This window comes from Salmo salar, chromosome ssa09 (genome assembly GCF_905237065.1).
Source record: "Salmo salar chromosome ssa09, Ssal_v3.1, whole genome shotgun sequence".
Taxonomy (NCBI): Eukaryota; Metazoa; Chordata; class Actinopteri; order Salmoniformes; family Salmonidae; genus Salmo; species Salmo salar.
In genome coordinates this window covers 83,058,476-83,078,288 of record NC_059450.1, presented here as the reverse complement: position 1 = coordinate 83,078,288, position 19,813 = coordinate 83,058,476, and the positions used below count along the sequence as shown (strand labels likewise).

General features: G+C 47.5%; 1 protein-coding gene across 1 annotated transcript in view; it reads right to left on the bottom strand.

Annotated features, from left to right (window-relative positions):
* Positions 1–19,813, bottom strand: part of gpc3 (glypican 3) — a 495,734-nt gene that overhangs the window by 320,816 nt on the left and 155,105 nt on the right. Inside the window, exon 3 of the mRNA XM_045724105.1 lies at positions 14,220–14,905. Coding sequence (XP_045580061.1) covers positions 14,220–14,905 — 686 coding nt within the window. The remainder of the gene's footprint in view (positions 1–14,219; positions 14,906–19,813) is intronic.

Below are 19,813 nucleotides of genomic sequence, written 5' to 3'. Positions count from 1 at the left end.
TGCGCCACTTGGGAGTTGCCCATTGATAAGGTTTGTATCACAGCTTAAGTGGCCAAATAACTTTTAAAATGAAGCGCAATAATACGCTTTACAACTGGGTGTATTGCCTAACTGGCATACATACACAGCGTATGAGTTTCAAATTTGGGGATGATCATTTTCACCATAAAATGCACCTTTATAATAAAAGCATTACATGAACAATCGCATTTGCAGTCACTTTTGAGAAAGGTGTTCTCCTGCTAATGGTACATTCACACTTATAGCCTACTGCTATGTGCGTATTGCTGCGCTTATAATGTGAAGAAATAGCCTCATAGTTTATCAACATTTTAAGCTAAACATTCTTGTCTGTTGAGTCAGGCTCATTGCTTGAAACAGGTTTTTTGATGTTAGTGGTGGAATTAATTTGGGATGTATCGCATCCCACAACTGTCCTAGACTATGTTTGGAATATGTATTTCTTGCACAGAATAGAATAGGTCAACCTTTACTATGGGGAATAGTAGATTGACATCGGCTAATGCTTTGAAGTTCGTTAGGCCTACTCATCTTGTTGGCTGACGAAAAGTAAATGTGGACAGTTCCTCAAATATCTTCAATATTCACCCTCGGAATTGGATAAGGACAAGCGCAGTTGCGTCCCCGATGTGTCTGTCTTCACTTGTAGCCTGTGAGAAAGACCCAATCACGTGAAAGAGAGCCATGCGAGTGAAAGAGAGCCATGTGAGTGAGAGGTGCTTCGGCATACAGCCAAGAGAAGGGAATTTTAATTATTATATTCAGCTCAAGGGCACAACGGCCACTGCCCGCAAAAGGCATGGATTTATTTTGGGGGCAATACGGCCACACAAATCAAATCAAATTGTATTTGTCACATGCACTAAATACAACAGGTGTAGACCTTACAATGACGCGTTATTGATGAGCTTTGAGGGCACTATGGTGTTGAACGCTGAGCTGTAGTCAATGAATAGCAATCTCACATAGGTGTTCCTTTTGTCCAGGTGGGAAAGGGCAGTGTGGAGTGCAATAGAGATTGCATCATCTGTGGATCTGTTGGTGTGGTATGCAAATTGGAGTGGGTCTAGGGTTTCTGGGATAATGGTGTTGATGTGAGCCATGACCAGCCTTTCAAAGCACTTCATGGCTACAGACGTGAGTGCTAAGGGTCAGTAGTCATTTAGGAAGGCTACCTTAGTGTTCTTGGGCACAGAGACTATGGTGGTCTGCTTGAAACATGTTAGTATTATAGACTCAATCAGGGACAGGTTGAAAATGTCAGTGAAGACACTTGCCAGGAGGTCAGCACATGCTCGGAGTACACGTCCTGGTAATCCGTCTGGCCCTGCGGCCTTGTGAATGTTGACCTGTTTAAAGGTCTTACTCACATCGGCTAAGGAGAGAGTGATCACACAGTCATCCGGAAAAGCTGATGCTCTCATGCATGCTTCAATGTTGCTAGCCTTGAAGCAAGCATAGAAGTAATTTAGCTTGTCTGGTAGGGGCAGCTAGTGGCTGTGCTTCCCTTTGTAGTCTGTAATAGTTTGCAAGCCCTGCCACATCCGACGAGCGTCGGAGCCGGTGTAGTATGATTAGACCTTAGTCCTGTATTGACGCTTTGCTTGTTTGATCGTTCGTTGGAGGGCATAGCAGGATTTCTTATAAGCGTCCGGGTTAGAGTCCCGCTCCTTGAAAGAGGCAGCTCTTCCCTTTAGCTCAGTGCTGATGTTGCCCGTAATCCATGGCTTCTGGTTGTGGTATGTACGTATGGTTACTGTGGGGATGATGTCATCGATGCACTTATTGATGAAGTCAGTGACTGATGTGATGTATTCCTCAATGCCATCGTAAGAATCCCAGAACATATTCTAGTCTGTGCCTTCACAACAGTCCTGTAGCTTAGCATCTGCGTCATTGAACCATTTCTTTATTGACCGAGTCACTGGTGCTTCCTGCTTTAATTTTTGCTTGTAAGCTGGAATCAGGAGGATAACATTATGGTCAGATTTGCCAAATGGAGGGCGAGGGAGAGCTTTGTATGCGTCTCTGTGTGTGGAGTAAATGTGGTCTAGAGTTTTTTTCCCTCTGGTTGCACATTTAACATACTGGTAGAAATGAGGTAAAACGGATTTAAATTAACCTGCATTAAAGTCCCCAGCCACTAGGAGTACCACTAGGTAGCCTAGTGGTTAGCGTGTTGGGTCAGTAACCGAAAGGTTTCTGGATCAAATCCCTGAGCTGACAAGGTAAAAATATGTTGTTCTGCTCCTGAACAAGGCAGTTAACCCATTGTTCCCTGGTAGGACATCATTGTAAATAAGAATTTGTTCTTAACTGACTTGCCTAGTTAAATAAATAAAAAATATGAGTGATTTGCTTATGGCCGTATACAGCTCGTTGAGTGCGGTCTTAGTGCCAGCATCGGTTTGTGGTGGTAAATAGACAGCTACAAAATATATAGATGAAAACTCTCTTGGTAAATAGTGTGGTCTACAGCTTATCATGAGATACTCTAACTCAGGCGAGCAAAACCTCAAGACTTCCTTAATATTAGATTTTGTACACCAGCTGTTGCTTACAAATATACACAGACCGCCACCCCTTGTCTTTCCGGAGGCAGCTGTTCTATCTTGCCGATGCAGCATAAAATCTGTCAGCTGTATGTTATCCATGTCGTTGATCAACCACAACTCAGTGAAACATAAGATATTGCAGTTTTTAATGTCCCGTTGGTAGGATATTCGTGATCGTAGCTCGTCTATTTTGTTATCCAATGATTGTACGTTGGCTAATAGGACTGATGGTAGAGGCAGATTACCCACTCTCCGTCGGATCATTACAAGGTACCCCGATCTACGTCCCCGATATTTCCATCTCTTTCTCATGCAAATGACGGGGATTTGGGCCTTGTCGGGTGTCTGAAGTAAATCCTTCGTGTCTGACTCGTTCAAGAAAAAATCTTTGTCCAGTACGAGGTGAGTAATCGCTGTCCTGATATCCAGAAGCTCTTTTCGGTCATAAGAGACAGTGGCAGAAACATTATGTACGTGAGAAAACACACACAATAGCACAATTGGTTAGGAGGCCGTCAAACGGAACAAACGCCATTGTTCAGTTGACATGCAGTCGCAAAATTCGAGGCATTATCAAGTGCTTGTCAAATTGCGAATGAGAAACTGATGAAGAGTGTACAGCCTGCGTAAAAAAACAAAGCAGAGCTTTTTTCAAATCATCATTAGAGTCGCATCATGCAGCCTTCGAATGTATTCAAATCAAAACATATAGCCCAATATTAGTATCACAACTAAAGTTACATAAATAACTCTACATACAGGAATTACGAGTTCTTGTTTCTTTGCTAACCGCTCAATACAGAATAGCCGCATGTGCGCACTCCCTCAAATATTTTGGAAAAAATCGTATTTGCATTTTATTCAGCTTTGTTCAATTGTATTCATCATACTATAAAATAAATGTTGTCTGCTAAATTAACTATGGCATAGCCTGATCAGGGCCTAACATATGGACAACTCAGTGTCATGTGTGCTCCCTCTCCAGTCTCTAGGTCACCAGGCTGTTCGTTAGGGCGCACATCTGTCACCAGCGTTACGCTCCTAATGACACTCACCTGGACTCCATCACCTCCTTGATTACCTGCCCTTTATATGTCACTCCCTTTGGTTTCTTCCACAGTCGTCATTGTTGCTGTTTCATGTCGGTGCGCTGTTTTTGTTTCTTATTTTGTTCATTTATTTATTAAATGTATTCACTCCCTGAACTTGCTTCCAGACTCTCAGTGTACATCGTTACACTCAGAGTATGCTATTCTGTTCTTCTGAAATAGACTACATTTTCTTCATATCATGTTTCTTTAGACCTGTCTAAAATAAATAATGGATTTATTGTTATGGTGTAGGCTATATTACATGGATTTATTAGACTTCTTAAAATATAGATGTTCCAGAGTTCAGTATCAGTGGCTTGTAGGCAATGCTTGGAACCCGGGAGATGCTAAATGTGTTTATGTTAATTAACGGTCAATTACCGTGAGACCGACAGTTATTTACTTGACAATCACCGGCTGACAAAATTTCATGACTGCCACAGCCCTAACACACACACACACACACACACACACACACACACACACACACACACACACACACACACACACACACACACACACACACACACACACACACACACACACACACACACACACACACACACAGCCAATGTCACGACTTCCGCCGAAGTCAGTCCCTCTCCTTGTTCGGGCGGCGTTCGGCGGTCGACGTCACCGGCCTTCTAGCCCTCGCTGATCCACTTTTCATTTTCCATTTGTTTTGTATTTGTCTCATACACCTGGTTTCAATTCCCCAATTACTTGTTCATTATTTAACCCTCTGTTCCCCCATGTTTGTTTGTGAGTAATTGTTTGTATGTAAGACGGTCTGTTATGTGGGCTCGCTTTATTGTAGTATATTTGTCTATTTTGAGTAAATTATGTTTAGTTACTCATATCTGCTGTCCTGCTCCTGACTCCTCTACACAAGCTACACACAGACCACATTACAGCCAGCCTGTTTACACACTCCCTGGCCAGACACTCTCCGCCTCATCCTCCCCATCTCCATCAGTGTAATTCTGCATGTCAAATGGTGCCCTATTTCCTTTATAGTGCACTACTTTTGACCGGAGCCCTATGGACCCTGGTCAGAAGTAATGCACTAAATAGGAATAACGTGTCATTTGGAACACAATTTCTCCTCCAGCTTTACCCACTCGTCACAGGCCATGATTAATGTGATTGGAGCTTGATTTCACTCTTTGTTCGTGTGTTCCACAATCCCCACACAACCCCAGAGGGAGTTGTGGCACAGGATAGAGACTGATTCAGCACCCCCCCTTCCTCCTCCCCCATCTCCTCTCCTCCACCTCCCCTACCAATTGTTTCAGTATCTTCAAGGAAGGGGCTCATTAGCGTGGGTATTAATATCACTCATGGCTGGACCAGCACAGCCAACAGGAGAGGTGGGGAAGAGATAAGGGCTGTCTTAGTGAGAGAAAGCCCTGAAATATCCCCTTTTATCTGCACCCAACAGCCAGCATCCTCAACTAGGGAGGGAGCACTGCCTGTACACACACACACACACACACACACACACACACACACACACACATGCACACCTGTTAAACATGCACATGGTATTATACACATGGTAATTTACATAAACACATGCACACCTACACAAAACTCACATACCCCTTAAAACTTAATCCCCCCAACCTACTTGCCATTGTTCTTCTAATGCCAATACAAGTTTCTGACACATGACAAACAAACATATTTTACGGTCCTGGTCTAAAGTAGTATGCTATATTGGGAATAGAGTGCCATTTGGGACGCAGCCCAGATAATTGTGTCATATTAAGGGGACAGGCCCGGTTTCATTGCTCTTTCCCTCTGTAATGTTACATAGAGATTTGTCAGTTCCCTCATACTTCTGTCTCACCACTAAAACCTATTTCCCATCTTCCTTTACAGGAGAGGGGTCACAGGGTGATGGATGCCTCCCCAATCTCCTCTCCTCCTCCATCCCCTAGGGCTCTCACTTCAAACTCTCTCGACTTCTCTCGCTTTCTCTCTCTCTCTCCCTCTCTTTGTCGCCGTTTTTCACTCACTTCTGCTCAGTAACTGGTAAAAATAGAGCTTCATAAATCATGCATCTTCTCTCACAGCAGTGTGTGTGTGAGAGAGAGAGGCAGGCAGGGAGAGAGAGAGTGGGAGAGAGAAAGAGAGAGGAATGGAGAGATGAAATATAGACAGAAGAGGGGAAGCAGATGATATCAAACTGCGAGAGAGGGACAAATTGGCAATGTGGTGACTGGTGAATGGGTTCAGACCCCAGGCTCTTGGCTGCCCTCTCTCTTTCTCTCCCTTTTGTTCTCTCATTCCCCCCACTCTCTCTCCCTCTCCTTCTCTCTCTCACCCTCTCCCTCTCACTCTCACCCTATCCCTCTCTCTCTCACCCTCTCTCTCTCACCCTCTCTCTCTCACTCTCTCTGCCCGTCTCTCTGTCTCTCTCTCTCTCCTTGCTCATCTCTCTCTCTCTCCCTGCCCATCTCTCTCTCTCGCTCTCTCCCCTCTCTCTCACGGTCTCTTTCTTGGTCACTCTTTCCCTCTCAATCTTTCCCTCTTTGAGCTATGGGTGCAGGGCCTGGTTCATAGCAGGGTTATGTTGAGGGGTAGAGATGACTGTTATCACTGGAGAGTGGGAGCCCTGGACAATCTGTGATCACTTATAGCAGGCAGAGATCATGTTTCCAAATAGATGGTCTGCATCCCAAATTACTCCCTTTTCCCTATATAGTGCACTAGGGTTGGGCAGTATCCAAATTGTCATACTCTCATACCGCCATACCGTTTCTGTATCACAAGGGGCACTATTTCTTAATAAAAAATAAATATATAATAATAAAACAAAATAAATTGATGCACAAAACAATTTAAGGGTCTATTGGAGTACCAAACGTGTGCACATGTGCAGAGCATCGCTCTATAATATTGGACTATTGGCTTTCATACTCTTAGAATTCTCAGTGCAGCTAAAGCAAATATCTCCAACTGTCAACACATTCAAGCCTATTAGGGGTCCATAGGGGCCCATAGGGCTCTGGTCAAAAGTAGTTTACTATAGGGAAAAGGATGCCATTTGGGAAACATTTGGGAAACAGACATTGGCTGGAGTCAGGAGAGCCTCTTTATATTACACCTCCAGGGCTCTTCTGGTTGGACAGGGCCTGGCTCTTACACTGGACAAGCATGTCAGTGAGGAAAACATGTACAAGTCCCACAGTAGGTGTGGTTTAACCATGTGTGTTGTTACGTTATCATTGCCAGGTCTGAGGTCCATGTCCTATTTCACTTGAGTAAACCAGACCTGTATGTCTCTTACAGGGATGTAAGTGAAATAGAGCAGAACCAGTTATCACATTTTATTCTTTGGATGTTGTGGGCATGTATGTTTTTGGTTTCACATTGGTTGTGAGAACAAAGCTATAGGTTTCCTGACTGGTAAAACGGAATGGTTTTTTTCTTTACTTTTTGAGAAAAAAATGTAACATTTCACCTGTACTAGGAACGTTTGTTTTTTAGGTTGCAGGGAGGTTCTGAGAACGTTTTACTCTGGTTCCTTGACAGTTTTACTGGAAAGTTTCATTCAATGCTCTGAGAACAGAATTTGAGAACATGACTTGAAATAGAACTATGAAGAAACATTCATGCTGAAATTTCCACAGACGAATGTTGCTTCTTAACATTCTCTGAACTATTTGAGAACATTCCCAATGTCAAACGAGTTGGAGAACATTCCTAGAACATTATCTTTATTAAATCTTTATGTAGCCATGTTTGAACTTTTTGTAGACATCTTTGAACTTTTACAAAACGTTCTCTTAAAGTAATGAAATACAAAGAAAATAATGTTTATTTGTAAAGTTCCTTAAAGGTGCTGAGAATGTTCCAAAGCCAAGCAACATCCTGCACCATTCCCAGAAAGTTGTGGGAAGGTTGTATGCAAAATAACCATAGGACAGCCACGCTCTCACCAAGCTCTAAGAAACATTTATAGTTCTCAGAATGTTATGTGCCAGCTGGTTGCTGTACAGAACCAGACACACAGTAGTTGTGATTTTACTATGCATTATGTTATTAAGGTTTCAGCCCCCATTCTCATCGATGGGGCTGTAGTGGAGCAGGTTGAGAGCTTCAAGTTTCTTGGTGTCCACATCACCAACAAACTAGAATGGTTCAAAGACAAAAAGATAGTTGTCAAGAGGGCACGACAAAACCTATTCCCCCTCAGGAGACTGAAAAAATTTGGCATGGATCCTTAGATCCTCAAAAAGTTTTACAGCTGCAATATCGAGAGCATCCTGACTGGTTGCATCACTGCCTGGTATGGCAACTGTGCGTATGGCCCAGGACATCACAGGGGCTAAGCTGCCTGCCATCCAGGACCTCTACACCAGGAGGTGTCAGAGAAAGGCCCTAAAAACTGTCAAAGACCCCAGCTACCCCAGTCATAGACTGTTCTCTCTGCTACCGCATGGCAAGCGGTACCGGAGCGCCAAGTCCAGGCTTCTCAACAGCTTTTACCCCCAAGCCATAATAAGACTCCTGAACAAGTAATCAAATGGCTCCCTGGACTATTTGCATTCTGTCCCGCCACCCCCCCCCCCAACCCCTCTCTCTGTTTATCATCTATGCATAGTCACTTTAACTATACTTTCACTCACATACTACCTCAATTAGCCCGACTAACCGGTGCCCCCGCACATTGGCTACCCGGACTATTTACATTGTGTCCCCCCACCCGCCAACCCCCTCTTTTACGCTGCTGCTACTCTCTGTTTATCATCTATGCATAGTCACTTTAACTATAGTTTCACTCACATACTACCTCAATTAGTCCGACTAACCAGTGCCCCCGCACATTGACTCTGTACCGGTACCACCTGTATATAGCCTCACTACTGTTATTTTCACTGTCATTTTACTGTTTTCTTTTTATTTTGTATTTCTTTACTTATCTATTGTTTACCTAATACCTATTTTGCACTGTTGGTTAGGGCTTGTAAGTAAGCATTTCACTGTAAGGTCTACACCTATTGTATTCGGCGCACGTGACAAAAACTTTGATTTGATACATTAGGTCCCATGTGCTTCTGTCTATTGCTGGAGTATACCACACCAGCATGTACAGTTGAAGTCAGAAGTTTACATACACCTTAGCCAAATACATTTAAACTCAGTTTTCACAATTCCTAACATTTAATCCTAGTAAAAATTCCCTGTCTTAGGTCAGTTAGGATCACCACTTTATTTTAAGAATGTGAAATGTCCGAATAATAGTTGAGAGAATGATTTATTTCAGGTTTTATTTCTTTCATCACATTCCCAGTGGGTCAGAAGTTTGCATACACTCAATTAGTATTTGGTATCATTGCCTCTAAATTGTTTAACTTGGGTCAAACGTTTCAGGTAGCCTTCCACAAGCTTCCCACAATAAGTTGGGTGAATTTTGGCCCATTCCTCCTGACAGAGCTGGTGTAACTGAGTCAGGTTTGTAGGCCTCCTTGCTCGCACACGATTTTTCAGTTCTGCCCACACATTTTCTATAGGATTGAGGTCAGGTCTTTGTGATGGCCACTCCAATACCTTGACTTTGTTGTCCTTAAGCCATTTTGCCACAACTTTGGAAGTATGCTTGGGGTCATTGTCCATTTGGAAGACCCATTTGCGACCAAGCTTTAACTTCCTGACTGATGTCTTGAGATGTTGCTTCAATATATCCTTTTTCATCCACATCATTTTTCTTCCTCATGATGCCATCTATTTTGTGAAGTGCACCGGACCCTCCTGCAGCAAAGCACCCCCACAACATGATGCTGCCACCCCCGTGCTTCACGGTTGGGATGGTGTTCTTCGGCTTGCAAGCATCCCCCTTTTTCCTCCAAACATAACGATGGTCATTATGGCCAAACAGTTTTTATTTTTGTTTCATCAAACCAGAGGACATTTCTCCAAAAAGTACGATCTTTGTCCCCATGTGCAGTTGCAAACCGTAGTCTGGCTTTTAAATGGTGGTTTTGGATCAGTGGCTTCTTCCTTGCTGAAGCGGCCTTTCAGGTTATGTCGATATAGGACTCGTTTTACTGTGGATATAGATACTTTTGTACCTATTTCCTCCAGTATCTTCACATGGTCCTTTGCTGTTGTTCTGGGATTGATTTTCACTTTTCACACCAAAGTACGTTCATCTTATGACGGCTGCGTGGTCCCATGGTGTTTATACTTACGTACTATTGTTTGTACAGATGAACGTGGTCAGACTTGTGGAGGTCTACAATTTTGTCTTGGCTGATTTCTTTTGATTTTCCCATGATGTCAAGCAAAGAGGCACTGAGTTTGAAGGTAGGCCTTGAAATACATCCACAGGTACACCTCCAATTGACTAAAATGGTGTCAATTAGCCTATCAGAAGCTTCTAAAGCTATGACATCATTTTCTGGAATTTTCCAAGCTGTTTAAAGGCACAGTCAAGTTAGTGTATGTAAACTTCTGACCCACTGGAATTGTGATCCAGTGAATTTTAAGTGAAATAATCTGTCTGTAAATAATTGTTGGAAAAATTACTTGTGTCATGCACAAAGTAAATGTCCTAACCGATTTGCCAAAACTATAGTTTGTTAACAAGAAATTTGTGGAGTGGTTGAAAAATGAGTTTTAATGACTCCAACCTAAGTGTATGTAAGCTTCCGACTTCAACTCTATGTACCAGTGCTATACAGTGGTTTCCAGTGATGTCATAGTGACCAGTCCACTGCTGCCCTGCTTTTGCCTCATCCCTCTAAAACTCAGTGACCCATGAAGATGTGGACACACACATAGACAAATGTGTACATACGTGCGCACACACACACACATGCACGCACAAAACACATGCACGCATACAAACATGTGCGCACACACACACACACACAATAACAGGAGGAGGTAAAGGAGGGGACAGTGAATGTCAAAGTCACATTGACACTAGCGCATTTCAAGACAAATACGTTTTGGTCTAATTTCAGTTTATCGCTCACGCTTTGACAGGATTGAATTAGGGGAGATGGTGAATCTGTCTGTCCCCTCAATGACAACACAGAGGAGGGAGCTGTCCTGGGGAACACTAAACAGGTGCATGCACACACAAACACACACACATGCGCACATGAACACATGCTCACAAACATACACACATACACACACACTGCACAGTCCATTGGGACTAGAGTTAGTCATATTGCAGTGTAACCACATAACAGGTCACTTCCATTCATGGATGACATTCTGCCTTCCTCAGGCAGACCCACACGCTGTGGAAAACCTTTTCCAGAGTCAGAATGTAGTCCTGAAGTCACAGCACTGGTATCCCTCAATGCACACACACACACACATACTGAGGTCAACCCTGGGAGGCTGGGTCTGAGAAAAGAACCCTGGTCGCTCAGCGCTGGGAGGATGGATCTGAGAAAAGAACCGTGGTCGCTCAGTACTGGGAGGCTGGGCGTGAAAGAGGAACCCTGGTCGCTCAGTGCTGGGAGGCTGGGTGTGAGAGAGGAACCCTGGTCGCTCAGCGCTGGGAAGTTGGAAGTGAGAGAGAAACCTTGGTCGCTCAGCGCTGGGAGGTTGGGCATGAGAGAAGAACCCTGGTCGCTCAGCGCTGGGAGGCTGGGTCTGAGAAAATAACCCTGGTCGCACAGCGCTGGGAGGCTTGGTCTGAGAAAAGAACCCTGGTCGCACAGCGCTGGGAGGCTGGGTCTGAGAAAAGAACCCTGGTCGCACAGCGCTAGGAGGCTGGGTCTGAGAAAAGAACCCTGGTCGCACAGGGCTGGGAGGCTGGGTCTGAGAAAAGAACCCTGGTCGCACAGCGCTGGGAGGCTGGGTCTGAGAAAATAATCCTGGTCGCACAGCGCTGGGAGGCTGGGTCTGAGAAAAGAACCCTGGTCGCACAGCGCTGGGAGGCTGGGTCTGAGAAAAGATCCCTGGTCGCACAGCGCTGGGAGGCTGGGTCTGAGAAAAGATCCCTGGTCGCACAGCGCTGGGAGGCTGGGTCTGAGAAAAGAACCCTGGTCGCACAGCGCTGGGAGGCTGGGTCTGAGAAAAGATCCCTGGTCACACAGGTCTGGGAGGCTGGGTCTGAGAAAAGAATCCTGGTTGCACAGCGCTGGGAGGCTGGGTCTGAGAAAAGATCCCTGGTCGCACAGCGCTGGGAGGCTGGGTCTGAGAAAAGAACCCTGGTCGCACAGCGCTGGGAGGCTGGGTCTGAGAAAAGATCCCTGGTCGCACAGCGCTGGGAGGCTGGGTCTGAGAAAAGATCCCTGGTCGCACAGCGCTGGGAGGCTGGGTCTGAGAAAAGAAACCTGGTCGCACAGCGCTGGGAGGCTGGGTCTGAGAAAGAACCCTGGTCGCACAGCGCTGGGAGGCTGGGTCTGAGAAAAGAACCCTGGTCGCACAGCGCTGGGAGGCTGGGTCTGAGAAAAGATCCCTGGTCGCACAGCGCTGGGAGGCTGGGTCTGAGAAAAGAAACCTGGTCGCACAGCGCTGGGAGGCTGGGTCTGAGAAAAGAACCCTGGTCGCACAGCGCTGGGAGGCTGGGTCTGAGAAAAGAAACCTGGTCGCACAGCGCTGGGAGGCTGGGTCTGAGAAAAGAACCCTGGTCGCACAGCGCTGGGAGGCTGGGTCTGAGAAAAGAACCCTGGTCGCACAGCGCTGGGAGGTTGGGTCTGAGAAAAGAAACCTGGTCGCACAGCGCTGGGAGGCTGGGTCTGAGAAAAGAAACCTGGTCGCACAGCGCTGGGAGGCTGGGTCTGAGTAAAGAACCCTGGTCGCACAGCGCTGGGAGGCTGGGTCTGAGAAAAGAACCCTGGTCGCACAGCGCTGGGAGGCTGGGTCTGAGAAAAGAACCCTGGTCGCACAGCGCTGGGAGGCTGGGTCTGAGAAAAGAACCTTGGTCGCACAGCGCTGGGAGGCTGGGTCTGAGAAAAGAACCCTGGTCACACAGCGCTGGGAGGCTGGGTCTGAGTAAAGAACCCTGGTCGCACAGCTCTGGGAGGCTGGGTCTGAGAAAAGAACCCTGGTCGCACAGCGCTGGGAGGCTGGGTCTGAGAAAGAACCCTGGTCGCACAGCGCTGGGAGGCTGGGTCTGAGAAAAGAACCCTGGTCGCTCAGCGTTGGGAGGCTGGGTCCGAGAAAGAACCCTGGTCGCACAGCGCTGGGAGGCTGGGTCCGAGAAAAGAACCCTGGTCGCTCAGCGTTGGGAGGCTGGGTCCGAGAAAGAACCCTGGTCGCACAGCGCTGGGAGGCTGGGTCTAAGAGTGAAAAGTTCAGCACTGTGTCACATTTACCAGAGACAAAAAACAGCAACTTCTCCAGAAAAGACCTCCATATTTCATGAGCACTTCTCCTCCACTTTAGAATTACGCACGGAAACCAACTGGACACATTTATCGCAGTTTAAACCCCACATAGAGGGTCAGTGCTCCGCTGAGCAGGAGGGGAGGAATTGCTTCATACCATGGCACTGGGTTTTTCCTGACTGCCTGCTAGAAAATGACATGGCTTGTAAGGGCAGGCACTTTACTAGACTGGTACAGTGTGGTTTTATTCATTGTTCAAGTTTACGATATCTCTCACAACGATGTGTATACCATCTGCTAACTCCTCTTGACTTGTCACTTGTTTCCACTTTGGCTTTCCTGGCAATCCCTTTCCCAACTGCTAAACGAAACCCTTCCAGTCTCCATGTTTGCATGGCCTTGACCCCTCCAGACTCCCTGTTTGACCCCTGTGGGTTTGTATCTGAGTGACTTGATAGCATGTTGATATGGCTGTTAGTATGTCTGTGAATGACTCAGCATGCTGATATGACTGTTAGTATGTCTGTGAATGACTCAGCATGCTGATATGGCTGTTTGTGTGTCTGTGAGGAACTCAGCATGTTGATATGGCTGTTAGTATGTCTGTGAATGACTCAGCATGCTGATATGACTGTTAGTATGTCTGTGAATGACTCAGCATGCTGATATGGCTGTTTGTGCGTCTGTGAGGAACTCAATATGTTGATATGGCTATTAGTGTGTATGTGAGGGACTCGGCATGTTGATATGGCTGTTAGTATGTCTGTGAATGACTCAGCATGCTGATATGACTGTTAGTATGTATGTGAATGACTCAGCATGCTGATATGGCTGTTTGTGTGTCTGTTAGGAACTCAGCATGTTGATATGGCTATTAGTGTGTATGTGAGGGACTCAGCATGTTGATATGGCTATTAGTGTGTATGTGAGGGACTCAGCATGTTGATATGGCTATTAGTGTGTATGTGAATTACTCTGCATGCTGATATGGCTGTTTGTGTGTCTGTGAGGAACTCAGCATGTTGATATGGCTGTTAGTATATCTGTGAAGGACTCAGCATGTTGATATGGCTGATAAGTATGTCTGTGAATGACTCAGCATGCTGATATGGCTGTTTGTGTGTCTGTGAGGAACTCAACATGTTGATATGGCTGTTAGTATATCTGTGAAGGACTCAGCATGTTGATGTGGCTGTTAGGTGCCAGCTCTGTGTGTGCGTGCGAGCGTATGCTTGCCTGTTACTCACCAGTGTGTGTAGGCGGGGGCGTGCTTTGACAGCATGTCTGAGGGCCAGTCTGACCAGCACATGTAACCTCATCATCACAGCCTCCATGTCCTGCTCCCCCCTCATGGCCCCCGCCAGTTTCCCTAGCCCCTCCACATACCCCCTCCAGTGGGGCTGTACCTCCGCCGCACCCCCCAGGCACCCTGACATTACAGCCTGGCAAAACCCTTTACAGGCTGGGGCCCCCAGCAGGCCCTGGCATTGTGGGCAGTACCACAGCCTCAGCAGGGCGCGCCCACAGTCCCTACCCGGGCGCAGGTGGTCAGTGGTGTTGACCACCTCAATGCCCAGGTTCAGCGCCTGCAGGAAGACACGCGTGGCCAGGAGGGAGCGTGACAAACGAGTCATAATGAGTTTAGGGTAGGGGCCGAATGCTATGGAGTCCTTCCACGACCCCCGCAGGCATTCCTCAGATATGAGTGCTGCGCCACCCCCCAGCAGGTGTCGGTAGGTCAGGGGGAAGAGGCGGGTGAAGAAGGCCTGGACCATGTGTTCCACGCTGGAGTCTGAGCCCAGGATGTAGAGAGACACGTCCAGGAAGAGCTGACCCACCGCCCCCTGAGCCCCGCCCCCCAGCCCTGGGAACTCCGCCTTCAGCACCAGCAGGGTGGAGTTACGGCCGTGACGCAACACCAACTCAAATGCCTCTGGTGGATAGAGGGGGAGGGGAGGGGAGGGGGGTGAGAGAGAAGGAGAGAGAGAGGAAGGGGGAGAGAATGTTAGAAAATTGTGCAGCTTTAAAACTCATTTCTAGTAAACACATCAATAAAAACAAACCAGACAACATTCACAATCACTCTAAAACACTATCTCTTTCACAAACACATTCAGAGGAAAGTTTTCCCCACACACTCAAACACATACGCACACGCACACACACAGACACAGACACACCTTTGGTTTATCATCTGCTGGAGACAGAGGCTTGTACACTAAGCAATGCAAAGCCTCCACATCAGATGAAAACCACGATTTGGGGTTTGACCTTTCTGACACTACAAAAGAGCACATTTCAAGAGTCTTAGCCACTTAAAAGCATCCCATTAATCCTGATTTGAGCTGCCAACCTAGACCCAGCGGACTATATTGCCTTGTAGATGTCTGGAAGAGAAAGGCACAAAGCAGGCAGAAGGAAGGGAGGGGCACGGTAGACGTGAGGCAGAGAAATAATCAGAGGTGTTTCAAGGCACTAAGTGAAGTCTTATCAACATTGTGGCAAAGAGGCACACTCTCCATCTCCCACGCCCCACGCCCAGAGGAAGACGGCAGGGAAAGACAACAACAAAGGAGAATGGAGAGAGGTTTTAGGGTTCTATTACTGCTCTAGGCAGGGGATCTGGCTGGGAGTCACTTCCTGCATCCTAAATGGAACCCCTTTATAGTGCACTACTTTTGACCAGGTCTCATAGGACTCTGGTCAAAAGTAGTGACCTATATAAGGAACAGGGTGCCATTTGTGATACAACCACTGAGCTGGAGCATTTGGGCAGGTGATAAGCCCAGGGTAATGGAGAACAGGTTTTGGGCAGGTGATAAGCCCAGGGTAATGGAGAACAGGTTTTGGGCAGGTGATAAGCCCAGGGTACTGGAGAACAGGTTTTGGGCAGGTGATAAGCCCAGGTTACTGGAGAACAGGTTTTGGGCAGGTGATAAGCCCAGGGTAATGGAGAACAGGTTTTGGGCAGGTGATAAGCCCGGGGTAAAGGAGAACAGGTTTTGGGCAGGTGATAAGCCCAGGGTACTGGAGAACAGGTTTTGGGCAGGTGATAAGCCCGGGGTAATGGAGAACAGGTTTTGGGCAGGTGATAAGCCCGGGGTAAAGGAGAACAGGTTTTGGGCAGGTGATAAGCCCAGGGTAATGGAGAACAGGTTTTGGGCAGGTGATAAGCCCGGGGTAAAGGAGAACAGGTTTTGGGCAGGTGATAAGCCCAGGGTAATGGAGAACAGGTTTTGGGCAGGTGATAAGCCCGGGGTAATGGAGAACAGGTTTTGGGCAGGTGATAAGCCGGGGTAAAGGAGAACAGGTTTTGGGCAGGTGATAAGCCCAGGGTAATGGAGGACAGGTTTTGGGCAGGTGATAAGCCCGGGGTAATGGAGAACAGGTTTTGGGCAGGTGATAAGCCCGGGGTAAAGGAGAACAGGTTTTGGGCAGGTAATAAGCCCAGGGTAATGGAGAACAGGTTTTGGGCAGGTGATAAGCCCAGGGTAATGGAGAACAGGTTTTGGGCAGGTGATAAGCCTGCCCAAAACCTGGGCTTCCGGTTTGGAGCGAGCAGTCGCACCACGCTTCGCTCCACAGGTAATATTCCACTTCGCTACATTACAACGGCTTGATTTGTTTGATCTGAGCAATTCTTCTTAGCTAGCTACATAGCCGTCTTTGTATCAAAGATAATTGTGTAGTTTAGAGTAACTGAGTAATTATCGAGGCTAGCTATCTTCGTCCTCCTAACGTAGTCAACACTGCTAGCTGCTAGCTAGCTAGTCATCACCGTTAGCTAGCCAACTTCTACCGACTAGCAGAAACTATTACATTACAACGCAACGACTTGATTAGTGTGGTGTTAGTGTTAGTTAGCCAGCTACATAGTTGTCCGTGCTGTCTCTGTATCTAAGATAATTGTGTAGTTTGAGTTTGAGTATTATCGAGGTGTGCTAGCCAGCCGCGACGCAGCGCCAGACTTACTCAACACACCTAGTCATCATTAACCCACTGCCAGCTAGTCATCCGTTACCGACTAGCAGCGCTGTAGTTACTAATACTAAACAACGGAACGATTAGACTAGTGCAGTGTTACCTAGCTAGCTACCTTGTTGTCTTTGTCATAACTTGATAATTGTTAATTGATAATTGTTAGCTAGCCAGCCATCGAGGTTAGCTAGCCAGCTATTTCCGTCCCCCGCGACGCCATTTTTCCTAACCTAGCCAACTATTACCGACGAGCAGCATTGTTGAAACTAAATATACTACAAGGAACGTCTTGATTAGTGTTATGTTAGCTAGCTAGCTACAAAGTTGCTTTGTATCATGACAAGGTGTAGTACTGAAACTACCGAGGTTACCTAGCCAGCTACACGTTCAAAGTCAACAACGCAGCCACTGCTAGCTAGCCTACTCCACCAGCCAGCAGTACTGTATCATCTTAGTCAATAACATTTTTGCAACGTAAGCTTAACTTCCTGAACATTCGAGACGTGTAGTCCACTTGTCACTCCAATCTCATTTGCATTAGCGTAGCCTCTTCTGTAGCTTGTCTACTATGTGTCTGCCTATCCCTGTTCTCTCTCCTCTGCACAGGCCATACAAACGCTCCACACCGCGTGGCCGCTGCCACTCTAACCTGGTGGTCCCAGCGCGCACGACCCACGTGGAGTTCCAGGTCTCCGGCAGCCTCTGGAACTGCCGGTCTGCGGCCAACAAGGCTGAGTTCATCTCAGCCTATGCTACCCTCCAGTCCCTAGACTTCCTGGCGCTGACGGAAACATGGATCACCACAGATAACACTGCTACTCCTACTGCTCTCTCCTCGTCTGACTACGTGTTCTCGCATACCCCTAGAGCATCGAGCCAGCGGGGTGGTGGCACTGGAATCCTCATCTCTCCCAAGTGGACATTCTCTCTTTCTCCCCTGACCCATCTGTCTATCTCCTCATTTGAATTCCATGCTGTCACAGTTACCAGCCCTTTCAAGCTTAACATCCTTATCATTTATCGCCCTCCAGGTTCCCTTGGAGAGTTCATCAATGAGCTTGACGCCTTGATAAGTTCCTTTCCTGAGGATGGCTCACCTCTCACAGTTCTGGGTGACTTTAACCTCCCCACGTCTACCTTCGACTCATTCCTCTCTGCCTCCTTCTTTCCACTCCTCTCCTCTTTCGACCTCACCCTCTCACCTTCCCCCCCTACTCACAAGGCAGGCAATACGCTTGACCTCATCTTTACTAGATGCTGTTCTTCCACTAATCTCATTGCAACTCCCCTCCAAGTCTCCGACCACTACCTTGTATCCTTTTCCCTCTCGCTCTCATCCAACACTTCTCACTCTCCCCCTACTCGGATGGTATTGCGCCGTCCCAACCTTCGCTCTCTCTCTCCCGCTACTCTCTCCTCTTCCATCCTATCATCTCTTCCCTCTGCTCAAACCTTCTCCAACCTATCTCCTGATTCTGCCTCCTCAACCCTCCTCTCCTCCCTCTCTGCATCCTTTGATCTCCTCTGTCCCCTATCCTCCAGGCCGGCTCGGTCCTCCCCTCCTGCTCCGTGGCTCGACGACTCACTGCGAGCTCACAGAACAGGGCTCCGGGCAGCCGAGCGGAAATGGAGGAAAACTCGCCTCCCCTGCGGACCTGGCATCCTTTCACTCCCTCCTCTCTACATTTTCCTCTTCTGTCTCTGCTGCTAAAGCCACTTTCTACCACTCTAAACTCCAAGCATCTGCCTCTAACCCTAGGAAGCTCTTTGCTACCTTCTCCTCCCTCCTGAATCCTCCTCCCCCTCCCCCCTCCTCCCTCTCTGCGGATGACTTCGTCAACCATTTTGAAAAGAAGGTTGACGACATCCGATCCTCGTTTGCTAAGTCAAACGACACTGCTGGTCCTGCTCACACTGCCCTACCCTGTGCTTTGACCTCTTTCTCCCCTCTCTCTCCAGATGAAATCTCGCGTCTTGTGACGGCCGGCCGCCCAACAACCTGCCCACTTGACCCTATCCCCTCCTCTCTTCTCCAGACCATTTCCGGAGACCTTCTCCCCTACCTCACCTCGCTCATCAACGCATCCTTGACCGCTGGCTACATCCCTTCCGTCTTCAAGAGAGCGAGAGTTGCACCCCTTCTGAAAAAACCTACACTCGACCCCTCCGATGTCAACAACTACAGGCCAGTATCCCTTCTTTCCTTTCTCTCCAAAACTCTTGAACGCGCCGTGCTTGGCCAGCTCTCTTGCTATCTCTCTCAGAATGACCTTCTTGATCCTAATCAGTCAGGTTTCAAGACTGGGCATTCAACTGAGACTGCTCTTCTCTGTGTCACGGAGGCTCTCCGCACTGCTAAAGCTAACTCTCTCTCCTCTGCTCTCATCCTTCTAGACCTATCTGCTGCCTTTGATACCGTGAACCATCAGATCCTCCTCTCCACCCTCTCCGAGCTGGGCATCTCTGGCACCGCGCACGCTTGGACTGCGTCCTACCTGACAGGTCGCTCCTACCAGGTGGCGTGGCGAGAATCTGTCTCCGCACCACGTGCTCTCACCACTGGTGTCCCCCAGGGCTCTGTTCTTGGCCCACTCCTATTCTCGCTATACACCAAGTCACTTGGCTCTGTCATATCCTCACATGGTCTCTCATATCATTGCTATGCAGATGACACACAATTAATCTTCTCCTTTCCCCCTTCTGACAACCAGGTGGCGAATCGCATCTCTGCATGTCTGGCAGACATATCAGTGTGGATGACGGATCACCACCTCAAGCTGAACCTCGGCAAGACGGAGCTGCTCTTCCTCCCGGGGAAGGACTGCCCGTTCCATGATCTCGCCATCACGGTTGACAACTCCCT